The sequence below is a fragment of the Cynara cardunculus genome (assembly GCF_001531365.2).
Source record: "Cynara cardunculus var. scolymus isolate 2C chromosome LG 3, CcrdV1, whole genome shotgun sequence".
In the NCBI taxonomy this organism is placed as follows: Eukaryota; Viridiplantae; Streptophyta; class Magnoliopsida; order Asterales; family Asteraceae; genus Cynara; species Cynara cardunculus.
In genome coordinates this window covers 38,639,512-38,658,624 of record NC_037530.1, presented here as the reverse complement: position 1 = coordinate 38,658,624, position 19,113 = coordinate 38,639,512, and the positions used below count along the sequence as shown (strand labels likewise).

General features: G+C 33.5%; 2 protein-coding genes across 7 annotated transcripts; one reads left to right on the top strand and one right to left on the bottom strand.

Annotated features, from left to right (window-relative positions):
• The first annotated feature begins 2,543 nt into the window (after positions 1–2,543).
• LOC112509990 (auxin-responsive protein IAA26-like) lies at positions 2,544–5,978 on the top strand. Of its 2 annotated transcripts, none has more exons than XM_025115234.1 (6): positions 2,544–3,061; positions 3,145–3,550; positions 4,081–4,361; positions 4,726–4,864; positions 5,343–5,407; positions 5,701–5,978. In XM_025115234.1, exons 2-6 carry the CDS (start codon positions 3,264–3,266, stop codon positions 5,730–5,732), a joined length of 804 nt encoding a protein of 267 aa, XP_024971002.1. In that variant the 5' UTR covers positions 2,544–3,061; positions 3,145–3,263; the 3' UTR covers positions 5,733–5,978. The 2 variants fall into 2 exon arrangements, with proteins under 2 accessions (XP_024971002.1, XP_024971000.1); XM_025115232.1 differs by having other exon boundaries at positions 2,551–3,061; positions 4,078–4,361.
• Positions 5,979–6,205: 227 nt separating this feature from the next.
• On the bottom strand, positions 6,206–12,020 carry LOC112509669 (nuclear poly(A) polymerase 4-like). 5 transcript variants are annotated; one of them, XM_025114753.1, is made up of 13 exons: positions 11,942–12,020; positions 11,517–11,751; positions 11,333–11,410; positions 9,745–9,852; positions 9,550–9,612; positions 9,305–9,466; positions 9,106–9,219; positions 8,970–9,032; positions 8,390–8,884; positions 7,635–8,264; positions 7,404–7,474; positions 6,543–6,593; positions 6,206–6,474 (listed from the first exon to the last, which is right to left on the bottom strand). In XM_025114753.1, exons 2-12 carry the CDS (start codon positions 11,625–11,627, stop codon positions 6,569–6,571), a joined length of 1,920 nt encoding a protein of 639 aa, XP_024970521.1. In that variant the 5' UTR covers positions 11,628–11,751; positions 11,942–12,020; the 3' UTR covers positions 6,206–6,474; positions 6,543–6,568. The 5 variants fall into 5 exon arrangements, with proteins under 5 accessions (XP_024970521.1, XP_024970519.1, XP_024970517.1 ...); XM_025114751.1 differs by having other exon boundaries at positions 6,206–6,463; XM_025114749.1 differs by having other exon boundaries at positions 6,206–6,593.
• Between the last annotated feature and the right edge of the window lie 7,093 nt (positions 12,021–19,113).

Here is a 19,113-nt window from a genome sequence, read left to right as displayed (position 1 = left end):
TTGTTTAATATAATACTTAATGAAACTGTTTCATGTATTTCTCTAACATTAATGAAATTGTTTCATGTATTTCTCTAAAATTAAAATTATGAAGATGATAATATCTATGATTAACACCCTGCACAATAAAAATAATTAATCAACCTCTCATAATTACAAAAAAATGAACAAAATGAAAAATTATGATTGGTTGAATGCTGTTTGCACGGTTTGTACAAATTGAGTGGTTTGCATTTGATCGCTCCCCTATATATATATATATTAATGTGAATATCTAACCTTCTATGCGAGTCGACTAATCACACAACGACCATCTGTTTCGTGGGTAGCCCGAAGTCAATGTATTTGAATCTCAGTGGTCACAAGGGGATTTTTATTCATCTTTGGATTCGAACATAAAACCTCCAGACACTTTTGACCTTTGAAATCCAAGCTCAAAGCAATCGAACAACATTTTTGTGGTTTGATATATTATAAATTACACCTAGTGTGTGTTTTTTTTTTTTGAATTGATGAAGATTGGTATTATACTATTTTGACCAAGCTAAAAATTATTTTAGGTGACGTTTATTTTTTAAGAGTTGTTGAGATCTAAAGCCTTATTTCAATTCTGATTTATAAGAGAAGTTGTTGAAGTCTGAAATCTGAATGAATAATATTGTTTGTTTTTGTAAACTGATAAACGTCTGAATTTGTTTAAATTGTCTATTTTATACACTAAATATTATATTGTTGAATTTATAGATAAATTTATACAATTTCACATATTTATTCATTTATCATTGAGAAATTTACATCTAAATTATATAATTAACATTTAAATTATATAATTAACATTCATTTAAACAAAAATATGTCATTAACAGTATTTAACACATTTGCATCTTATTAAAATACATTAATTTAGAGAGGTGATGATCGATTTGGTAATGATCGATTAAGGTTATTCGATTGAGAAAACGCCGTTGTTAAGTATTTGAAGAACAACAAAAGGCAAATAAGAGGTTAGTTTACCTCTTATCAGATAAGAGAAAAATAAGACATAAGTGTCTCTAAGAAATCAAAAAAACAAACAGTTTGAATGATCTTACCTCTTAAAAAACCAGATATAAAAAACTAAGAATTGTTTTTTATAAAAAACAAACAAGGCCTTAGATACATAAAAACTAATAGTGTGTTTTGATCACACAATAACATATGATAAATCTTATAACTGAAACACTATTTCACAAGTACGAAAATTTAACAAAAGTCCGTCTCTTAATGGTTCTAAAACCCTCTTAATGATTTGGTATCATGGGCTTCTCTTAACCATTCAACGTCTTAATTTCATTGTAAACAATAACCAAACAATTATATTTCATTTTGCACTATATCACAGGAGCTTCTTAATCATTCCGACCACTTAATCATTCAACAACTACCAAACAGCCCCTAATTTATTGCAAAACTTAATATGCTCATTTGCATATGTTATTTCTTTATCATCGGTTTGTCTTTTAACGTTATTCTTTCTAGTTACAATTCATACGATGTCTCTTTTTTCAAATAAAATAGGTAAGAAATAGACTACGAGACAGGGCTTTAAAAGAATTAATTAGGTACGAATCATATTATCACCTTTAAATATTCATTGAATGAACAACTTATAATTGCATTTCACAAATGTTGACTTAAAGGGAACATTACAACTACTCTCCTTTAATCTTAAACAAGCTTCTTTAATTATGGTGTGAAGTTTGATTTCAATGTTACAAAATGAAGTTAGGGGGACATAAAATGGGATTGACAACAAAGTCAATGACTCTTAAATTATAAGATTAAGACAAGTAATTAAAAACCAAAACTGTCAATTAACCCAACTTAATGGACAAGACAATTTTCATCGCTATTAAGCCACCAATTGAGTACCAAAAAGATAACACTGTTTGTTTGATTATCGGTTTCTGGATGAACATATCAATAACCAGTTTTAGATACACGAATGTTAGGAGTTGTTTGTTTATCACTTAACAGTTCCATTAAGAGGCAACTTCTGGATCAAAAAAAAAATCCGTCTGCATGATTCTAAAACCCTCTGTATGATTTTGTATTTTGGGTCTTCTTTAACCATCTAATTTTTTTGTAAATAATTATCAAACAATTATATTTCATTTTGCACTATATCATGAGAGCCTCTTAATCATTCTAATAACTTAGTCATTCGGCACCAAGACCATGAAACAACTGACAAACAAGTCCTTAAGAGTTGCTTCATATTCAATCTTTATTTATAAGTTAATTACCTTTCTAAAACTTTGTGTTAAGGTGTAATGACTTTCAGTTTTAGTGGTTTACAAAAACACATAATTAAAGTATAAGGAATAGTGCTTTAAAATAGTCTGAAAATATTAAGCCAAGTTGCTGAAAGATAGGGAGGCATGTCACCCTCTAAACCCCTAACCTCTAAATAAATAGACCTCTACATACAATACAACTATGTGAAAGGAATATATATATATATATATATATATATAATATGCTTTTTGGTGTTTGGTTTAGGGAGAAAGAAGGGCACGCTTTGCTTGTTGAAACAAACAACATATATATTGAGGGAAATGGTTGCGTGTGTAGTGTAATCACACTGCTCCTTATTTCTGTATCAAAAAGGAATCTCTTTTCTTTCGATTTCTATAATCTTTTCCTTATTTTTGCTTCATTTCCAGTCATCCTTCTACCTGTTCCTCCCTATTGGTCTATTTCTGTGCAATCTTCAAGATTTGAGACACACAGCTTTAGACACAGGAGGAGACAGCCATAGCTATAAAGCAAAGAAAGTTATATACATATATAATCAAGAAAAGATATTCTGTGTCTTGCAAATCCCAAAAAGAAATCAACTTTTTCTCTAGACTCTATTCATCCATCCATCTTAAGTTCAGTTATTGTTTCTTGGGGTTTTAATTTCATTTGCATAGGTGTTATTATTGCTCACATCTCTTTTGCTTTTGAGTTGGAGGGCTTTGTACCATTTTCTTGGTTTTACAGAAGAAAACAGCTGGATTTGTTCAAGGATGTGGAGGTAAATCTTCCCATCTTTTTCATAATGTCTATTCTTTATCTCACTGCTATTTGTTGTTTAATGTTGTTTAATGGGGTTTTCAGGGTTGCTTTCTTCTGTATATCCATGTTTATGATCTAAAGAACTGAAAAAAGGAGAGTTTTTTGTGATTTTCCATCTGGGTTTGGAGTAAAAGAGAACATCTTGGTAGAAAAAAGTAGAAATGGAAAGTGGGTATTCAAGGATGGATGAAGAGATCCATCCACAGCTGCTAGATTTGATCCCTAAAGAGAGGAACTGGTTTCTAAAAAGAGAAGATGATTGTAATAAAGATGGAAGTAGAAGAAGCCATGGACATGGACATGGAGGTGTTTCAGATGAAAAGAAACTTGAGTTAAGGCTTGGTCCACCTGGGGTTGAAGATTGGTCTCTTTCTTCTGATGCACCCAAAAACTACAAATCACCATCAAAAGCAGCTGCTGTTCAGGTCCCCAATACCTCTCAGAAAAGGTACCCTTTTTGGTTTTCTAAACTTTGTGTTCATCACCTTTCATTATTTTTCATCACATTTTCTCTCCCAAATTGAGAATAGTATCAGAGATTTGTATCTATTGTCCATGCATGGAAATACTGTCATTTCTGCACCACTTTGGATTTCATATCTTTTCTTCTTGATATTTTGTGTTGTATGTATCTGTTTCTTGTTTAAAAACTAATAATAATCCTCTCTTCTTTTGGGGAAACTCACCAACTCATCTATTTTTGTTTTGTTTTGTTTTGTTCGGACAGTAATGGTTGTACTCTGCTACCACTGCTTTTTAAATCATTTAATTTGCACTATTTCTGAAACTACTGGTCTGTTTTTAACCAATATTTCTTAATTTCTAGCTTTAAACTTCATGGGTTCTTTAAAGATTTTTACCTTTTTATCTAACTATTCATCAAATTCTAGCTATAAACTTCATGGGTTTCTTTAAAGATTTGATCTTTTTTATCTAAGTACTGATGTTATTCAACTTTTTGGGTAAAACTTGAAGAAGTGCACCTGCTCCAGTTGTGGGATGGCCTCCAATTAGGTCATTTAGGAAGAATATTGCAAGTAACAGCTCTGCAAAACAAGCACCTTCTCCTGATACCCAAAATGGGGTGATTTCTAACAAGAACATTGTTAAAAGAGTAGAAGAAAGTTGCCAAAAAGGGTTCTTTGTGAAGATCAATATGAACGGAATCCCGATTGGTCGAAAAGTTGATCTGAATGCTTATGACAGCTATGGAAAGCTTTCCATTGCTGTTGATGAACTCTTTAGAGGACTTCTTGCAGGTTAAATATCTTTGAAGATTTGTTTTTTTTCATTGTGTTGGTATGAGAAATTTTTAGAAATAGCCGATTTGCCAAAGGGGTTTCACTTTTTAGCCATTTTCAGACTTATTTTACTTTGTAGCCAATCCTTACACTCATATGCTTGATGATTGGTTTTTCTGCACATAAGAAGTGGAATCCTTACGTAGAAAGTGGCTGAAATCCAATCCTTAAGCATATGCAAGGATTGGCTACGAAGTGAAATGAGGTCTGAATATGGCTAAAACGTGAAAAGAGCTTGGGAGATTAGCTATTTTTGTAAATTTCCCTATGTTGGTTCTTTTCTATACCATTATTTTCATGTCTCTGTTAAATGTTGTCACAGCTCAAAAAGATACTAAAATTACTGGCAATCAAGATCAAGAAAAGGCGATCACGGGCTTGTTAGACGGGAGTGGCGAATATACGCTGGTTTACGAGGATAACGAAGGAGACAGGATGCTTGTTGGGGATGTCCCATGGCAGTAAGCATCTCATCACTTTGCTGTTTGATGCTTTTTTCACTAATATATACACACAAATTTCGAGTCATCAAGTACATACGTTCTTAAATTTGTTAGAAATTCGAGTACTATTCACCATGTGGGATATTTATTATTTGGCTTAGTTTGTTTTCTAGTTTCCTACCCTTTTCATTATTCCACATATAAGTCTAAAAAGTGCCAACTTTATTTGGTTTTTTCTGCACTTAGATTCCAAAACCACACTGGCATATCATTCCTTTATTAAATTATGGACACAAGATGCTTGCTTCTTCTAAACAAAGAATATGATCTCAGAATGATGTTTTATTAGATTGAACTGCCTAACACTTGATAAACTAATGCAAGTGTCTCTATTATTGCATATAACCACAGATCGGCCGTCTGAATACTTTATTTATTCGGCTTATCTCATATTCGATCTGCTTTGTTTCATGACCTTATCGTTTGTGGTTTGCAGCATGTTTGTTTCTACGGTTAAGAGGCTGCGTGTGATAAGGAGTACTGAGATTTCTAACCTATGCTGTGAGTTCCAACTTTTCTCTGTTACTCTTCCCTGTGAGCATTTTTTTAAGAGAAATTTACAGAAATAACCAACCTGTCATAGAGGTTTTACTTTTAGCCTTATTTCAGACTTTATTTCACTTTGTAGTCAATCCTTAGGCAGAAAGTGACCTCTTTGCACAGAAAAGTGGCTAAGAACCAATTCTTATGCATATGCTTAAGCCTTCTGCTAAGAATTGGCTAAAAAGTGAAACCCTATTCGTCGTGAACTTCCCTCTTTTCAAGCACCAACTTTTTCATGGTTTTTATTGCAGTGGGAAGTAAGCAAGAAAAGATCCACCATTGATGATGATGGTGAATGGAAGGCATAGGTGTAGCTGTTTGCAGTGTAAATGAAGAATTTGGATTGACAGTATGTGTTTTATTTATCAACTAGCAATTTGGGAAGGCTTGTTTATCCATTGAAGAATCAACCTGTCAAAATTGGTTTTTCTGAGCAAATTTTCTTCAGTTTTTTGATCTGGGTTAGTGCTAAAAACTTGTGGAAATGTTAAGTTAGATGTTATTATCATCTGCATATCCCTTTCTGGTGCCATGTTTCTACGATTGGTCATGATTTATCGACAAGTTCCTTGATGGAGTTTATGGTTTTTTAGAAGCGTCCCAGGTTATGTCCAAACCCTGTAAGACGTTGCGCTGATAAACTCATTGGTCATAATTGTTGTGTATGTTTGGAATTCAACCACATTCTGGTTCAGGTTTAGGGTTTTAAGGGAAAAAAGGGAAGAACAATTCTAAACCGATCATCGGAAAAACAAGAGAAAGGAAAGATTAATGCCATTTCGAATTGTATCCAAGTTACAAGAAATACCAAATTCAGCTCATCTCTCTACAGACTCCCGACAAATGATATCCGACCAAACGGATAATTAGTAGAGCCTCAATTGAACCTAAACTAATTACCCATTGCAACATACTAAGACAAATAAAAACTGTACATGGACTCGCCCCAAACCGTTAAAGAAATAGTAGCAAAACATTGACCTCCTTCCAATTTTCGCTCCTTGAATTTGAAACCTGTAGTCTTACTGTGCTGAAAAACAATCACGGCCGGGTATATAATCAAGTGAAAGCAACCAATGGCATTATTACTTACCATAACCACCGCCTTCTGCTCTGCTCTCAAGCTGTTGAAGTCACTCCTAACCTGAAAGGGAAAAAAAGAACATCTGAATTACCGGGAGAGCCCACCCTCCCACGAGTATGTGTGGGTATTTGTTGTATACAGATATTATATATAGGTCCAGGTTTAAGAGAAAAACCGCAAAAATTGTAAAACTGATAACACCCTCGTAACCATTCATTTGGATAATATACACATGTGCATACAAGTAATTCGTAAGCAATTTATCTGTTATGCACATGTGCATAAAAATCAAGAAACAACATTTATTTCTTGTATGCACTTGCACATACCATCCGGTGAATGGCTACCAGGTTGTTGCTTAGTTTTTTCATTTTTTTGAGGGTGTTCCCCTGAACCTGATGAACACCCTGGTAACCATTATACACGTGCATACAAGTAATTTGTAAGCAATTTGTCTCTTATGCACATATGCATAAATATCAAGGAACAACTTCAATTACTTGTATGCACTTGCGCATACCATCCAGATGAATGGTTACCACGTTGTTCCTTAGTTTTTCATATTTACGAGGGTTTTCCCCCGAACCTCCCCCTCGCCCCACCCCCTCTCTATCTATATATATCTAGAGAGAGACCAGGTTATTTTAGTGAGACCACTTGTTTACACTTGAAGCTTCACAGCAAAACACTGTGAGAGTTTTGATATGAAGGTTAATTTTTTTTACCTTCAGTGTATTGCTGTGAAGTTTCAAGTGTAAAATAGTGGTCTCATGGGTCTCACGAAAACAGGTTGGTCTCACGTGATCCTCATTCATATATATATATATATATATATATATATATATACACTTCAAAGATTCCAAAACTTGCCTCATAACCGTCTTCTGCTCTAAGTCGACTGCTGTTCTGGAATTTAGTACCATCCCGAGTTCCACCTTTGGCTTCATAATACAAAATCAACCGAAATATCAAAATATCAGCAAAACTTATGTTCGTCTAAATAACGTAGAACCTGGATTTCTTGAACAATAACCAAACCAAAATCCTGTTTGACGATTTATAAAAATTGAAACACAACCAACGTCAATTAGAAACCAAAACCTGAACTTGAAACACCTGGCCGTCACCCCCATCAACCGATGGCCGAGAATCAGCTTCACTTGAATCACCCCGATCATTCTTTCCGACAGCATTCGTCACTACACTCGAGCTCGATATTTGACCTTCTCCTTGCAAACAACCAACTTCAATCCCACAATATTTCGACTCATTACCACACGAATGATTAACAATCACAGGCGAAACTGAATCACAACTCTGCGGACTCCCGGATAGCCTTTTCTGACAACTTTCTCGTTTCACACGTTCTCCCTCGTCTTTTCTCTTTCTAGAAAGTTCCTCACCAGAACCCAACGTCGTCTGTTGACTTACGAGCCTGGGTAATCGGGTACGTCTAAAACCATCTGGGAAAACATACGAAGGGATCTGCTTTCTACGAACATGAGAAACATAAATCTCCATCCCAGGCCTCCAAAAGACGTACATATTCACCGAATGCCGAAACTCGTCAACTGTCCCACGGATATCAAACTGCTGCCCTTCTTGAATCACTTCACCTTGTTTCCGCTGCAATCCCATAAAGAAAGCGCTATGCGAACACTGCTTCAAAGGATCGGAATATTCATGAGGGTAAGGATGACATTGCAGCTTCCCCAACGTATCTCGCTCAATCTGTATCAGAATAAGGAACCCGTAAATAAAATTCAAATCATATGACATTACCCATCAAAATGGCATTTTACCCAAAAGCCATGTGACCCATAATCACTTGATAGAATTTTAAAAAACAACATTACCATCAAAGTCAGCTGCCTTAGACGAGATTCAACCCAACCTTTCCAAGAACGCAAATCATCGGTATTTGCAGCCACTATATCGACCTGCAGATAATTTCTGTAGCTCTCGAAGAACATATACGGCTCAAACAATGAAGGCCATTGTGCTTTATTAAGTTCTATCTCCTCACATATCCGATTTCCGAACAGAAACTGTTCCGTCATGACACGGAGTGTGCTCGTCGAGACATTATAGCTAGAATTCATGCACGGGTATGCAGGCGTTATAATGGGCATATGATGGGTTCGGTCCTTGGGATTTTTTCGAGGATCCCATACGGCAAATCCAAGCTCTTCCTCTTCTATCGCACAAAGCATAACGGGATTCGGCCATCGCCACTGTGTATACACCCTGAAAAATCTCGAAACCAGCATACTCGGAACAGCATTTGGATAAAATTGACAAACCCGTGCAACAAGAAGAGCCCAGTTGACGCCACCAAGAAATCCCGTCACCTAAAAGCAGATTACCAAATGAACTACTAAACAGAAATTACACAAGAAATATCAAATCCCATCACAATCCAGTCGAACTACTTACATTTGAATAAACTCCCCGCTTTTTGGCCCAAAACTTTAGACAACGAAGCGTTGTACGAAAATGCTGAAAACAAAAGAAATCAAACAATCAAGATGAATGAAAACATAACTCAATTAAAGATCGGTAAGACGATCACCTCAACATTCGGAACATGTTTAAGAATCTGATCAGCAACCCTGCAACCATTAAGACTCCGAACCGTCGGTTCATCAACATCATACAAGACAGAAACATCGGAAATGTCGAGATCCTGTAAGAAATTTCATCATTACAGTAAAGTTCAAGCACAATAGGAGCTTGAAACAGATTGACAGGAAAAAAACGAGAAAACTTACATCTGGGACAACTAAACGAGAGATGCTGCCATAAAGAAGATCGATAGATATCCTGTCAAACTTAAATTTCATGACCGGAACATGAGCATCAGGAACTGGTTGAAGTTCCGTGACTTCCTCCATCCCTGCCAAGATTTCATGCAAAACAAAGAAGAAGTCCTCCTGATAAAAAAAAAGAAATGGATATAACTTACATCTCTATTCGCATATGAAGAATCCTCCAATCTCGTAATGAAATAACTTACATCTCTATTCACATATGAAGGTCCCACACACAAGGTGTCAATGTCTGCCCCAGGACCATGAACCTAGCAACAAGTTTGAGAAATAGACAATCAAAACCGACACTTTTATCTTTGAAATACAAGCAACAAACCAACACCATAAGATCTAAAACTGAAGAAAACGGGTTGAAGATAAGATATATAAACATCTCTTACCCCGAGTCGATATGAACCAAAAGTAAATATGACAGCATTTGCATCTTCCACCATCTGATCGGTGTATCCTCGTAGACGAGTGAGTTGCTTCACCCAATCAACTACAATCTATAGAAAGCATATTGTGAAAAGATGATCATTAAAAGCAAAAGTAGAAATTGTTATATTAGACTATCAAAAGCTTAGCCATGAACCACAGACCACATAATCAGAATCATTGACACATCCATATATATAGGGTCAGGTTCAGGGCCAAACCGCAAAAAATGAAAAACCAAGGAACGATAACCATTTTTCTAGACGGTATGCACATGTGTATACAAGTAATTGAAGTTGTTTTTTAATTTCTATGCACGTTTGCATGTTATGCACGTGTGCATACCATACAAATTGCTTAGAAATTACTTGTATGCACACGTGCATAACATGCAAACGTGCAAAGAAATCAAAAAACTTTACAAATTACTTGTACGCACATGTGCATACGGCCGCCAGAGTGTTCCTCAGTTTTTCATTTTTTTGCGGTTTCCCTATGTATATATGGTCCATAGAAGTGACCCAACTCTAGATCAATCATGTACACAATTAGCCAGAAGCCAATCATTTATTTGAAAAAAATCATAATTGGAGAACCAGACCAACTTCAAATGTGAACCTTTATTCGAAAAAAAGCCATTCATTCAACTTTTACTTCGTAAAGCAGGGAATGCACAACCACCCAACTTCATGTTGAACCTTCTCGGGTACAATTTTCACATGAACTCAGAATCCAAGTTAATAATATTATTTCCATGGCATATATGCAATATATGAATTTCATCAACAAAATCTTTCATAACCATTTAACAGCTAACAATGACTCCCTTAGAATCTTAGATGCTTATACAAGATTGTGATCTAATGTTCAACCACCATGACTAATTTGGTTATAATTTAAAATAAACGATTTATAACCAATATATTTCGGTCTAACACCATCCACTAGTACCCATAGGTGTTGGTAAAAACAAAAGGCTTTAAAACTAAAGAATGAGGTGATCTCAAATGATTACCACAAATAAGATTTGATAGTGCAAAAGTTGTCTTTCCTATGTCATACAGGCAGCTTCTGAGCTAGCAAAACAAAATGATCTTATTTCGATGGCTATATTTACTAATCTTAGCATTCTTGTGAAATCTGTGTAGTTATCTCTCAAAACAAAGAATACACAAGCATGGCATGATTATAGTATAGTTAGGGCATGTCTGTTAGTCGCTTAATGAGACTTTCAGCTTATTCGGTAAGTTATACATGATTGTTTGGTAATGGATTATAAAAAGTGACTTACTCACTAAGCTTCTAAGGGGAGCTTTTTGCAGAAAACCGATTTTTTCCCAAAGCTACCCCTCCCATAGAATTAATGGAAAAATAGCCTCCCAAACAAAAACTTTCACACTCTACACAGACAAATTAATCACACAAACAACTTTATCCAGACATGACTTATTGGAAAGCCAACCAAACAGCCCCTTAGTATGGCAGTAGATCAAGATTGTGGATAATTCAAAGACATTATTCTCTAAGTTGGAAAAATGGAATTCAAAAAACCTGTTTAATTCGACCAAGAACTTCCTCTCTCTTAGCAGCTTCTTCTTTGGTTTCATAAAGTCCAGCATCTACCAAGAACTTCAAGAAACCCAACAAGATTTTAATCGGTTATATAAAGAGAAACTAAAATCACCGGAAATGATATCAAAACAAGAATACCCAAATTGATCTTAACGTAACTTACCTTATTCAATTTCTTGGTTCTTAGTAAATCAGCCTCGGATGGACCCGCTAGAGACAAGGGTTTCGTAACCCCATGCTGCCTTGGCGAAGGTAAAGCCTCCGAACCCACCATTGTCAAACCGAATTATGACCAAGAAAATAAGCTGTAATTGAATGAAAACGAAAGCAAGAATTGACCGAATCCCCAAAAAAAGACACCAAATCGAGGAAAGTAATTTTGTTTCTCGACCCAAACCCTGAAACCCACATGCAAAATTGGAAAGTTAAATCTATTGTATACGAAGATTGAGAGATAGAACTGCAAAGGCAGCAAGCAAGATTGAGATTAGTGTGGAGGAATCTGTTGAAACCCTTAGAGATTAGGGTTAATGGAATCGTAAAGAAGGTGGATCTGAAGAAAACAGTTAGCGGAGAAGAGATTGAAACCTAGTATTTGTCACGCATCGAAAGAATCGAGAATTTGGAATTGGGGGATAGGCGACGGGATGTGATCGTTTCAGCTTCTGTTCGAGATACTTCTTCTTCTTCTTATTCTCTCCATGTTTCACACTTGAACTAGGAAACAAGATCGAGATATTTTCTTTCCACCGTTTCAAAGCAAATTATCAAAAATGGTCCCTCAACTACTATTTAGTGTACATATTTTCCCCTTTAATATTATCGTTGTATGAGGTATCTATACTATCTTATAAAACAAATTTAACAAAAATTTTAAAGTCTTAAAATACTAATGACCAAAATACCTTTTATATTACTTTTTCATCTTTTCACCCCCTCCTTTCCTCACATACACTCACCCTCTCACAACCGGTTTTTTTTAAATTATAATTTTAAATTTACATTTTATACACTTATAATTAGTTAATTAATTTACTTTACGTCATTTACTTTTAAATATTTCATTTTAAACTTTTATCAAATTAATATCATAATCGTATATCAATTAAAACATGTTTAAAAAATATATTTTTATTTTAACAAGTTACACCATTATAATCGTCTCGTTAATACCTTCGAAATAAGTCCAATATTGAATAGTTTTTTACTTAATTATATTATTATATGTTATATATACTGTGAAAAAATATTTTTAATATTTACGATTTATACTTTTATAGTTATTTATTTATACATATATATAGTATATATTTTGGGGTTAAGTTGTCCAAATTGCCCTGTATAATATGTTCTGAATTAATATGTTCTTGGGTTTTTTTGAAATATATATACATGTATTAATTCAACCTTAAGTTGAGTTTCTGGACAAAAAAGAGGGGTAAGCAGTTGAAATTTTATTCTAAAACCCTTTTTTGGTCTTTTCATGGCTTATGATCTGTCAAATTTATAGTTTTCTTTATTGATTTTGAGTGTTTATCTTAAAACTCAAGTTTCTTGGTTCTTTGCTCTTGGTGTAAATCGAACACATTTGTGGAGTCGTTTAAATATGTTGGATTTTAAATATATTAGATTTTAAACTGTCATACAAATTTTGTCATCGATTGTCTGTAATTGGAACTATAACTCTTATTTATTCAAATTGTATTAATATGTAAAGACCAAGTAAATCTTATCTTATAAAACCAGTGGAACTTCAAAATCGTTAAAATTCATGGCTTCCGCCGCATTGCGCTGGTACACAACTAGTTCTAAAAGACATGGCTTAAATCCAGTGTGGACGGTGACATCCGGTAAGCGCTTATCGTGATAAGAGTCGTCGTCCTTATTAATCGGATAAGACTTTTGGTCTTTGTCTCGTTCTTACCAGATAAGATTTTTGGTCTTTATCATATTCATTCGATAAGATAATGCGACTTGGTGTTTACTTATCTGAATAAACGTGTGGTAAATGGTCTCATGGTCTTAATTAGTACGCCATTTCTTAATATATATTTTCATTTGTTATAATATTTTATTTTTATGTATTTAATTTTGTATTATCATAAATATTTTCTTGAAAAAGTTTATGATTTTAAAATATACAAATTTATATAATATTTTATGCATATGAAATAATTTCCATTTTATAATAATTTCCATTTATCAGTCACCATTTTTAGTATATTCTTGATATTTAACTCTAGCATAATTAGTTAATTTTTTAATATATTATAAAATTTTAACAAAAACTCTTAAAAATATTTTTTCATGTATAAACTACTATTTATTGATATATATTACTTAAAATTCAAAATTACAAGTAAATTGTAGATAAGTACAACTTATTAAAACTTCATTTTTTATACATGTAACGAACTGTAAATAAATATCTCATTTTAAATACAAAATCTCTAAAATGTAATAGGATAATCATAATAAATATCTTTGTAAAGAATTGTATTATTAAATCAAAATAAATTATTTCATTATTAAACTTAAATTAAATTATAATAAAAAATGAATTAAAAAACTACACTAAAAAACGAGATATTTTGTAAATATTTAATTTGATACCAATATAAAAAAAATAAAGTTTTATGATATCTTCAAATTTATATTTTTATTAAAAAATAAAAATATCGTCGATTTCTCAAAACTATGTAAAATCATATTATATCGACAGTAGACAAAGAATAAAACAAAATATTAAGATTGAAATATCTCTCGTTGCATTGTGTTGGTATCCTTGTAGCATACATATAGGGGCATGTTGATATGAAAACACTAACTATTTAAGAAAACAAGAAAAACATCGTTAACGTGTAAAATCATATATGATTCACGCACAAAATCATACATGATTCGCCACGACTTTTCCCACAACTTAGTCGCGACAAAAGTCATTTACTTTCATCTTTTTTGCCATTAATGTAAAATCACGTGTGATTTTGCACCTTAACGATATATTTTTATTTTCTTAAATAGTTAGCATTTTCGTTTGAATTTTCATTTCTCTCTCTATATATGTATGTATATAATTTAATTATAGCAAAAATGTATTTTTGCACCATACATATTATTAGATTTTTTACTTATGAAATGTGGAGCATTTTTTTTAGTAATTATTAGTTAATTACAGGTTCGGTCCTTTTGATTTGGTGGTTTTAACAAACTTGCTTATTAAACTTCATTTATTACAAAATTTCTTTTGCACGTTTGTAACGATTTGGCCCTTCATCTTAATGGTTATTCACTAATACCGTCAACTATAAATAAATTAGTCATTTTATCTGTTTTTTTGTTTTTTTTCTTTTTTACTGATTTAAACGAAATCAACATTTAATCACAAACATCAAACATAAACAACATTTTGTACAACATGGTCTTGAAGGTCTTCGACGGTTTTGGAGAGTCACAACGTCAGATCCAAAATGGCAATACACCTTTAGTGTTGGATCTTGAACGACAATGAACCCATGGTGTTGACTTCAATGACGATGCACCTAAGTCATCAAATCTTGAATGTATTTTTTAGGGTAACAACGTCAGAGATGGAGGGTCATAGCGTTGGATTGTGGGTTACAACGTCGAATGGTTCATTTTGAACTGATTTTTCGGAGGGTCACACTGACATAGATGGAGGTAAGAAACTGCTTGTTTGTAAATTAACTTCATAGCCGTCGACATGTTTTATTGGGGCTAGGTACGATGAAAGAGTGAGAGAGAGAGAAATGTTAACGTAAATCGTTATAAATGTGCAAACGACGAGACCGATTTTGCAATAAATAAAGTTTAGAGACCAATTTCGTAAAACCGTCAAACTACGAGAACTAAATATGTATTTATCTCTGCTTATTAAAATAAAACATCGAGTGATTTTGCAAAGATGGGTCATTGTATGTCCATAGCCACACTTTTGAAAAAGTAAGGCAGCCCATCAGCCCAATATTAGACCCAAAACTTGTTCGAATAACCCAATAACGCGCTATCACGTTTTAAAATAAAAACACGTTCTCCAAGTCCGAGGGATCCAGTGCCCAACTACCGACTCCTCCCGGAATTGCACCTGGCTAGCGAGTCTGCCGTCTCCACGGCTTTCCCCTTTTTTCGGAATAAAAAACCTTAAGAACCATAAGTGCCACCAATCGAGGCAGAGATTGGAGTAAGGGCCGGGTCAGTGTTTGCAAAAATTTCAAGGAAGGTTCATGGAAAAGAATCAAGATAATAAAAGAAAATCAACATTACTGTAATTGTCATGACCACCCGAACCCTGAATGTTTTTATTTGTATCATTTCTAACATTTATGTCTTAAAAACGACATTTAAAGTGTATTTGAATGACCGAATTATAGATTTTAAAGTGTATTTTAATAAGACATTGCCAAAAAACAAACAATTTTTTTCCGTTCAAAATTGATTTTTGGGAGAAAAAAATAATGAGCAATTTCAGCCAGACCCGGTTATAAAGGATATGGAGACCAGACCTTGGTATTTTGGTCGGGATAGAAATCGGTTACGCCAGCACTGGTTATGGAAAGGCAGATTAGGGTCATGACTAATTTGGTCCCGGTTCAGGTCCAATTTTTGACCATCTCTATTTTGACACATCATGTTAGGCCCACCCAGTTCTAGAAGCCCAATCTAATCAAACGAAATTAAAACAAACCTATAACCGATCATGTTTTTCAAAACACGCCCGCATTTGCTCATAATAATTAATAACTAGCAAAAATGTAATACTGACAACTTCGATCAATCCAATCAAAATATGCTTCCTAGGTTCAAGGGCTTTTTTTATAACTGTATATTCAATTATAATTGGATCGGATCAGATTGAAAATTTCAACATCCGATATGGATCGGTCGGTTCTCGGACGATCAAAATCGAACCGATCAACATCCAATTACCCATCCAACTAATCATCTGATGACCATCCAGTTGTCCATCCAACCATTATCCAACCGCCATCAAATTAATTTCTTTTCAAATTGCTTAAATCGGAATTTGTTTTATGTGAGGCTTCGAATTTTTAACTTCCCTTTTGTTGGTTTTAACACATATTAAAAGTGATTAATTAATTTGTATCATTGTTGGAGAATTGGATTGAATCAACACACTGGATGGATCCAATCCCATTGGATTTCCAATAAAAGTATCCAATGGATGAAACCGAACCGATCCAATCATCCATTTGATTGGATGAGATCAGTTATCCAATGTTAATTAGATCAGATGACAAAATTCAACATCCAATAGAAGTTAAAAAAACGATTATGAGGCTAACTGGCATCACAAATGTTGTCACTCCATTGTTTATGACTATATTAATGATGTGATAAAAATGTGTGCAAAGTGGTTGATCATTTTCTAATATTTTGTATATATAATTTGAATAACATATTAAAAGTAATTAAAGGTGAACGATCTGAATCTAATCATTCAAACATAATTGCTCGTTTAATCATTGTCCACATCGTTTGATCAATCAAATGACAAGTCACAGGTAAAACTGTATTCGGCAAATTGTGTACGACACTCCAAACGTCACATGTTAAAACGACGCAACGATTGATTTAAATTTGAACCGTAGTTTGCATTTATTACTTGGCCATGCCCCACATTTGTACTACTTAACATTTAAGGTAATATGACTTAACAATTTGTATTCCAATTTAAAGGTGTTTTATATATTCACGTTGTGATAAGATCGTCATCTTAATGTCACAAGGATGGTCATGTTATGTATCATCATATTTGTTAGTCCGACTTCAAAAATATCTCCACGTAACCCCAATTGTGGTCGCTCGAATCGATTTGTGCTTGATTAGTTGTCACACCATGTCTCGTAGTGTTGGTACAAGATTATGTACTGTGTCGTTTCAAGATTAAATTTGGCCGAGCAATAAGTAGAGGACCACATATTTTGCATTGTGTTTTTGTTTTCTGTCCGCCACAGCAAGATTGTAATGTTCTGGAACAGTGCTATTTTACGGTTGTGGTTATCAAGAATTTCATAATCTTGGGATACGGTTGATGGGGTGGAAGAAGAACCGATCTTAACACTTCAGTCTAAAATACAGAAATCAGATCGCAACATTATTAAGAGTACTTGAGAGTTTGAGACAGTTTGTGGAAAAATCAACACTCACCCCTATGGATCACGACTAAATCCCGACAAATAGTTCCAATAACGTCCATCAAAGTAGCCACCATGAAGTGTAAGAAGGCACTTAATTTAACCAAGACCGGTCTTGCACCTCGTTTTCTGGTCCTCCCTCATCATCATAATGCATAGTTTGACCACGTCATTGATCGTCTTGATTGGACCCAAAATGGGTCATATCGAGCCTGTCATTATGACTATAACCAACCATTATCTAACAAAATTACAACTGTTCGGACTTTTTTTCCCTAGCCATGCTTCTTGCAAGAGTCAATCTTTGCGTAACGAGTCTCGAGTGATGGGTTTATATTAGTTTCTATCAAATTAACCAATATTAATGAAATTTTTTGAACAACATAACAAGCAAAAACCAATTTAATAGAAAAATATGTTAAACCATTTTTTTAATGAAATAAAAGAAGTTATGTAATTTATCAACCGTTTTTTTGTTAACATCTATGTCCGAACAGTTTATACGCACTCGACTAAGGGCAGTTTACCTAAATACTTGCTGGGCAAGTGTTTAACGTTAGGTTTCAACACTATAATTTATTTTATTGGGTAAGATTGTAGTACATCAAAACGTATCCTATACAACAATTTACCTAGTAAGTGTTTACCCGAGTAAGAGTCGTCACCCTCACTTACCGGGTAAGACTTTCCATCATTATCATCGCTCTTACCGGGTAAAATTCTTGACCCTTGCCATGTTAATCCGGTGAGGAAAATTACCCAATAAATACTTATCGGGTAAGCGTTTAGTAAACGACCCCTAATATCAGGAGTCTAAGAGAATAACTAGAAAAATTCTCATTAGCTTTATAGAACTCAAATTTATGAACTGTAACTGATAACTTATGTTATATATACATATATATATATATATATATATATATAGAGAGAGAGAGAGAGAGAGAGAGAGAGAGAGAGAGAAAGAAGAGAGAAAGAGAAAAATGAGCGATCAAATGCAAACCACTCATATTTGTACAAACCGTGCAAACTACCCTCATCCGTAGATTTTATTATTTAATTTTATGGAATTTTTTCATGAAATTGTTTAATTTTATATAATATTTTTTTTGATTAAGTTGTTTTATATATGGTTATGAAATTATTTCGTATTTTAATGAAATGATTTCATGTATTTTCTCTAAAATTGATATAATAAATATGATAATATTCATGATTAACATACTTTACAATAAAAATGATTAATCAAACTTTTATAATTAAAAAAAATAACAAAATAAAATTTATATACTTTTACTCCCAATCAAATATTTGGGTGACATGTCATTTTCATTATCTCCCAACTGGAATATCCGGTATGTGTCAATTTATAAGTTAAATAATCAAGCTTATGAATTAAATAATAAAATTTATAATTTCTTATATTTTTTAGAATTTGCTTTGTATATTCATACCGATAGCATCTCATCTTTATGACAACTAGCATGGGAACCATGCGTTGCACGGTAGCATGAGTACTTTGATTAATAATCTGAAGATTGTCTATATAAATATGTATTAGTTGTTAATAGAATTATCAACAAATAG

Coding starts and splice junctions, on each gene's coding strand:
- LOC112509990 (XM_025115232.1), top strand. CDS start 3,264: ATGGAAAGTGGGTATTCAAGGATGGATGAAGAGATCCATCCACAGCTG. Junction 4,865..5,342: donor GTTGGGGATGTCCCATGGCA/GTAAGCATCTCA, acceptor TGTGGTTTGCAG/CATGTTTGTTTCTACGGTTA. Junction 5,408..5,700: donor TGAGATTTCTAACCTATGCT/GTGAGTTCCAAC, acceptor TTTTTATTGCAG/TGGGAAGTAAGCAAGAAAAG.
- LOC112509669 (XM_025114749.1), bottom strand. CDS start 11,627: ATGGTGGGTTCGGAGGCTTTACCTTCGCCAAGGCAGCATGGGGTTACG. Junction 9,033..9,105: donor AACATGTTCCGAATGTTGAG/GTGATCGTCTTA, acceptor TTTTGTTTTCAG/CATTTTCGTACAACGCTTCG. Junction 8,885..8,969: donor AGCGGGGAGTTTATTCAAAT/GTAAGTAGTTCG, acceptor ATCTGCTTTTAG/GTGACGGGATTTCTTGGTGG.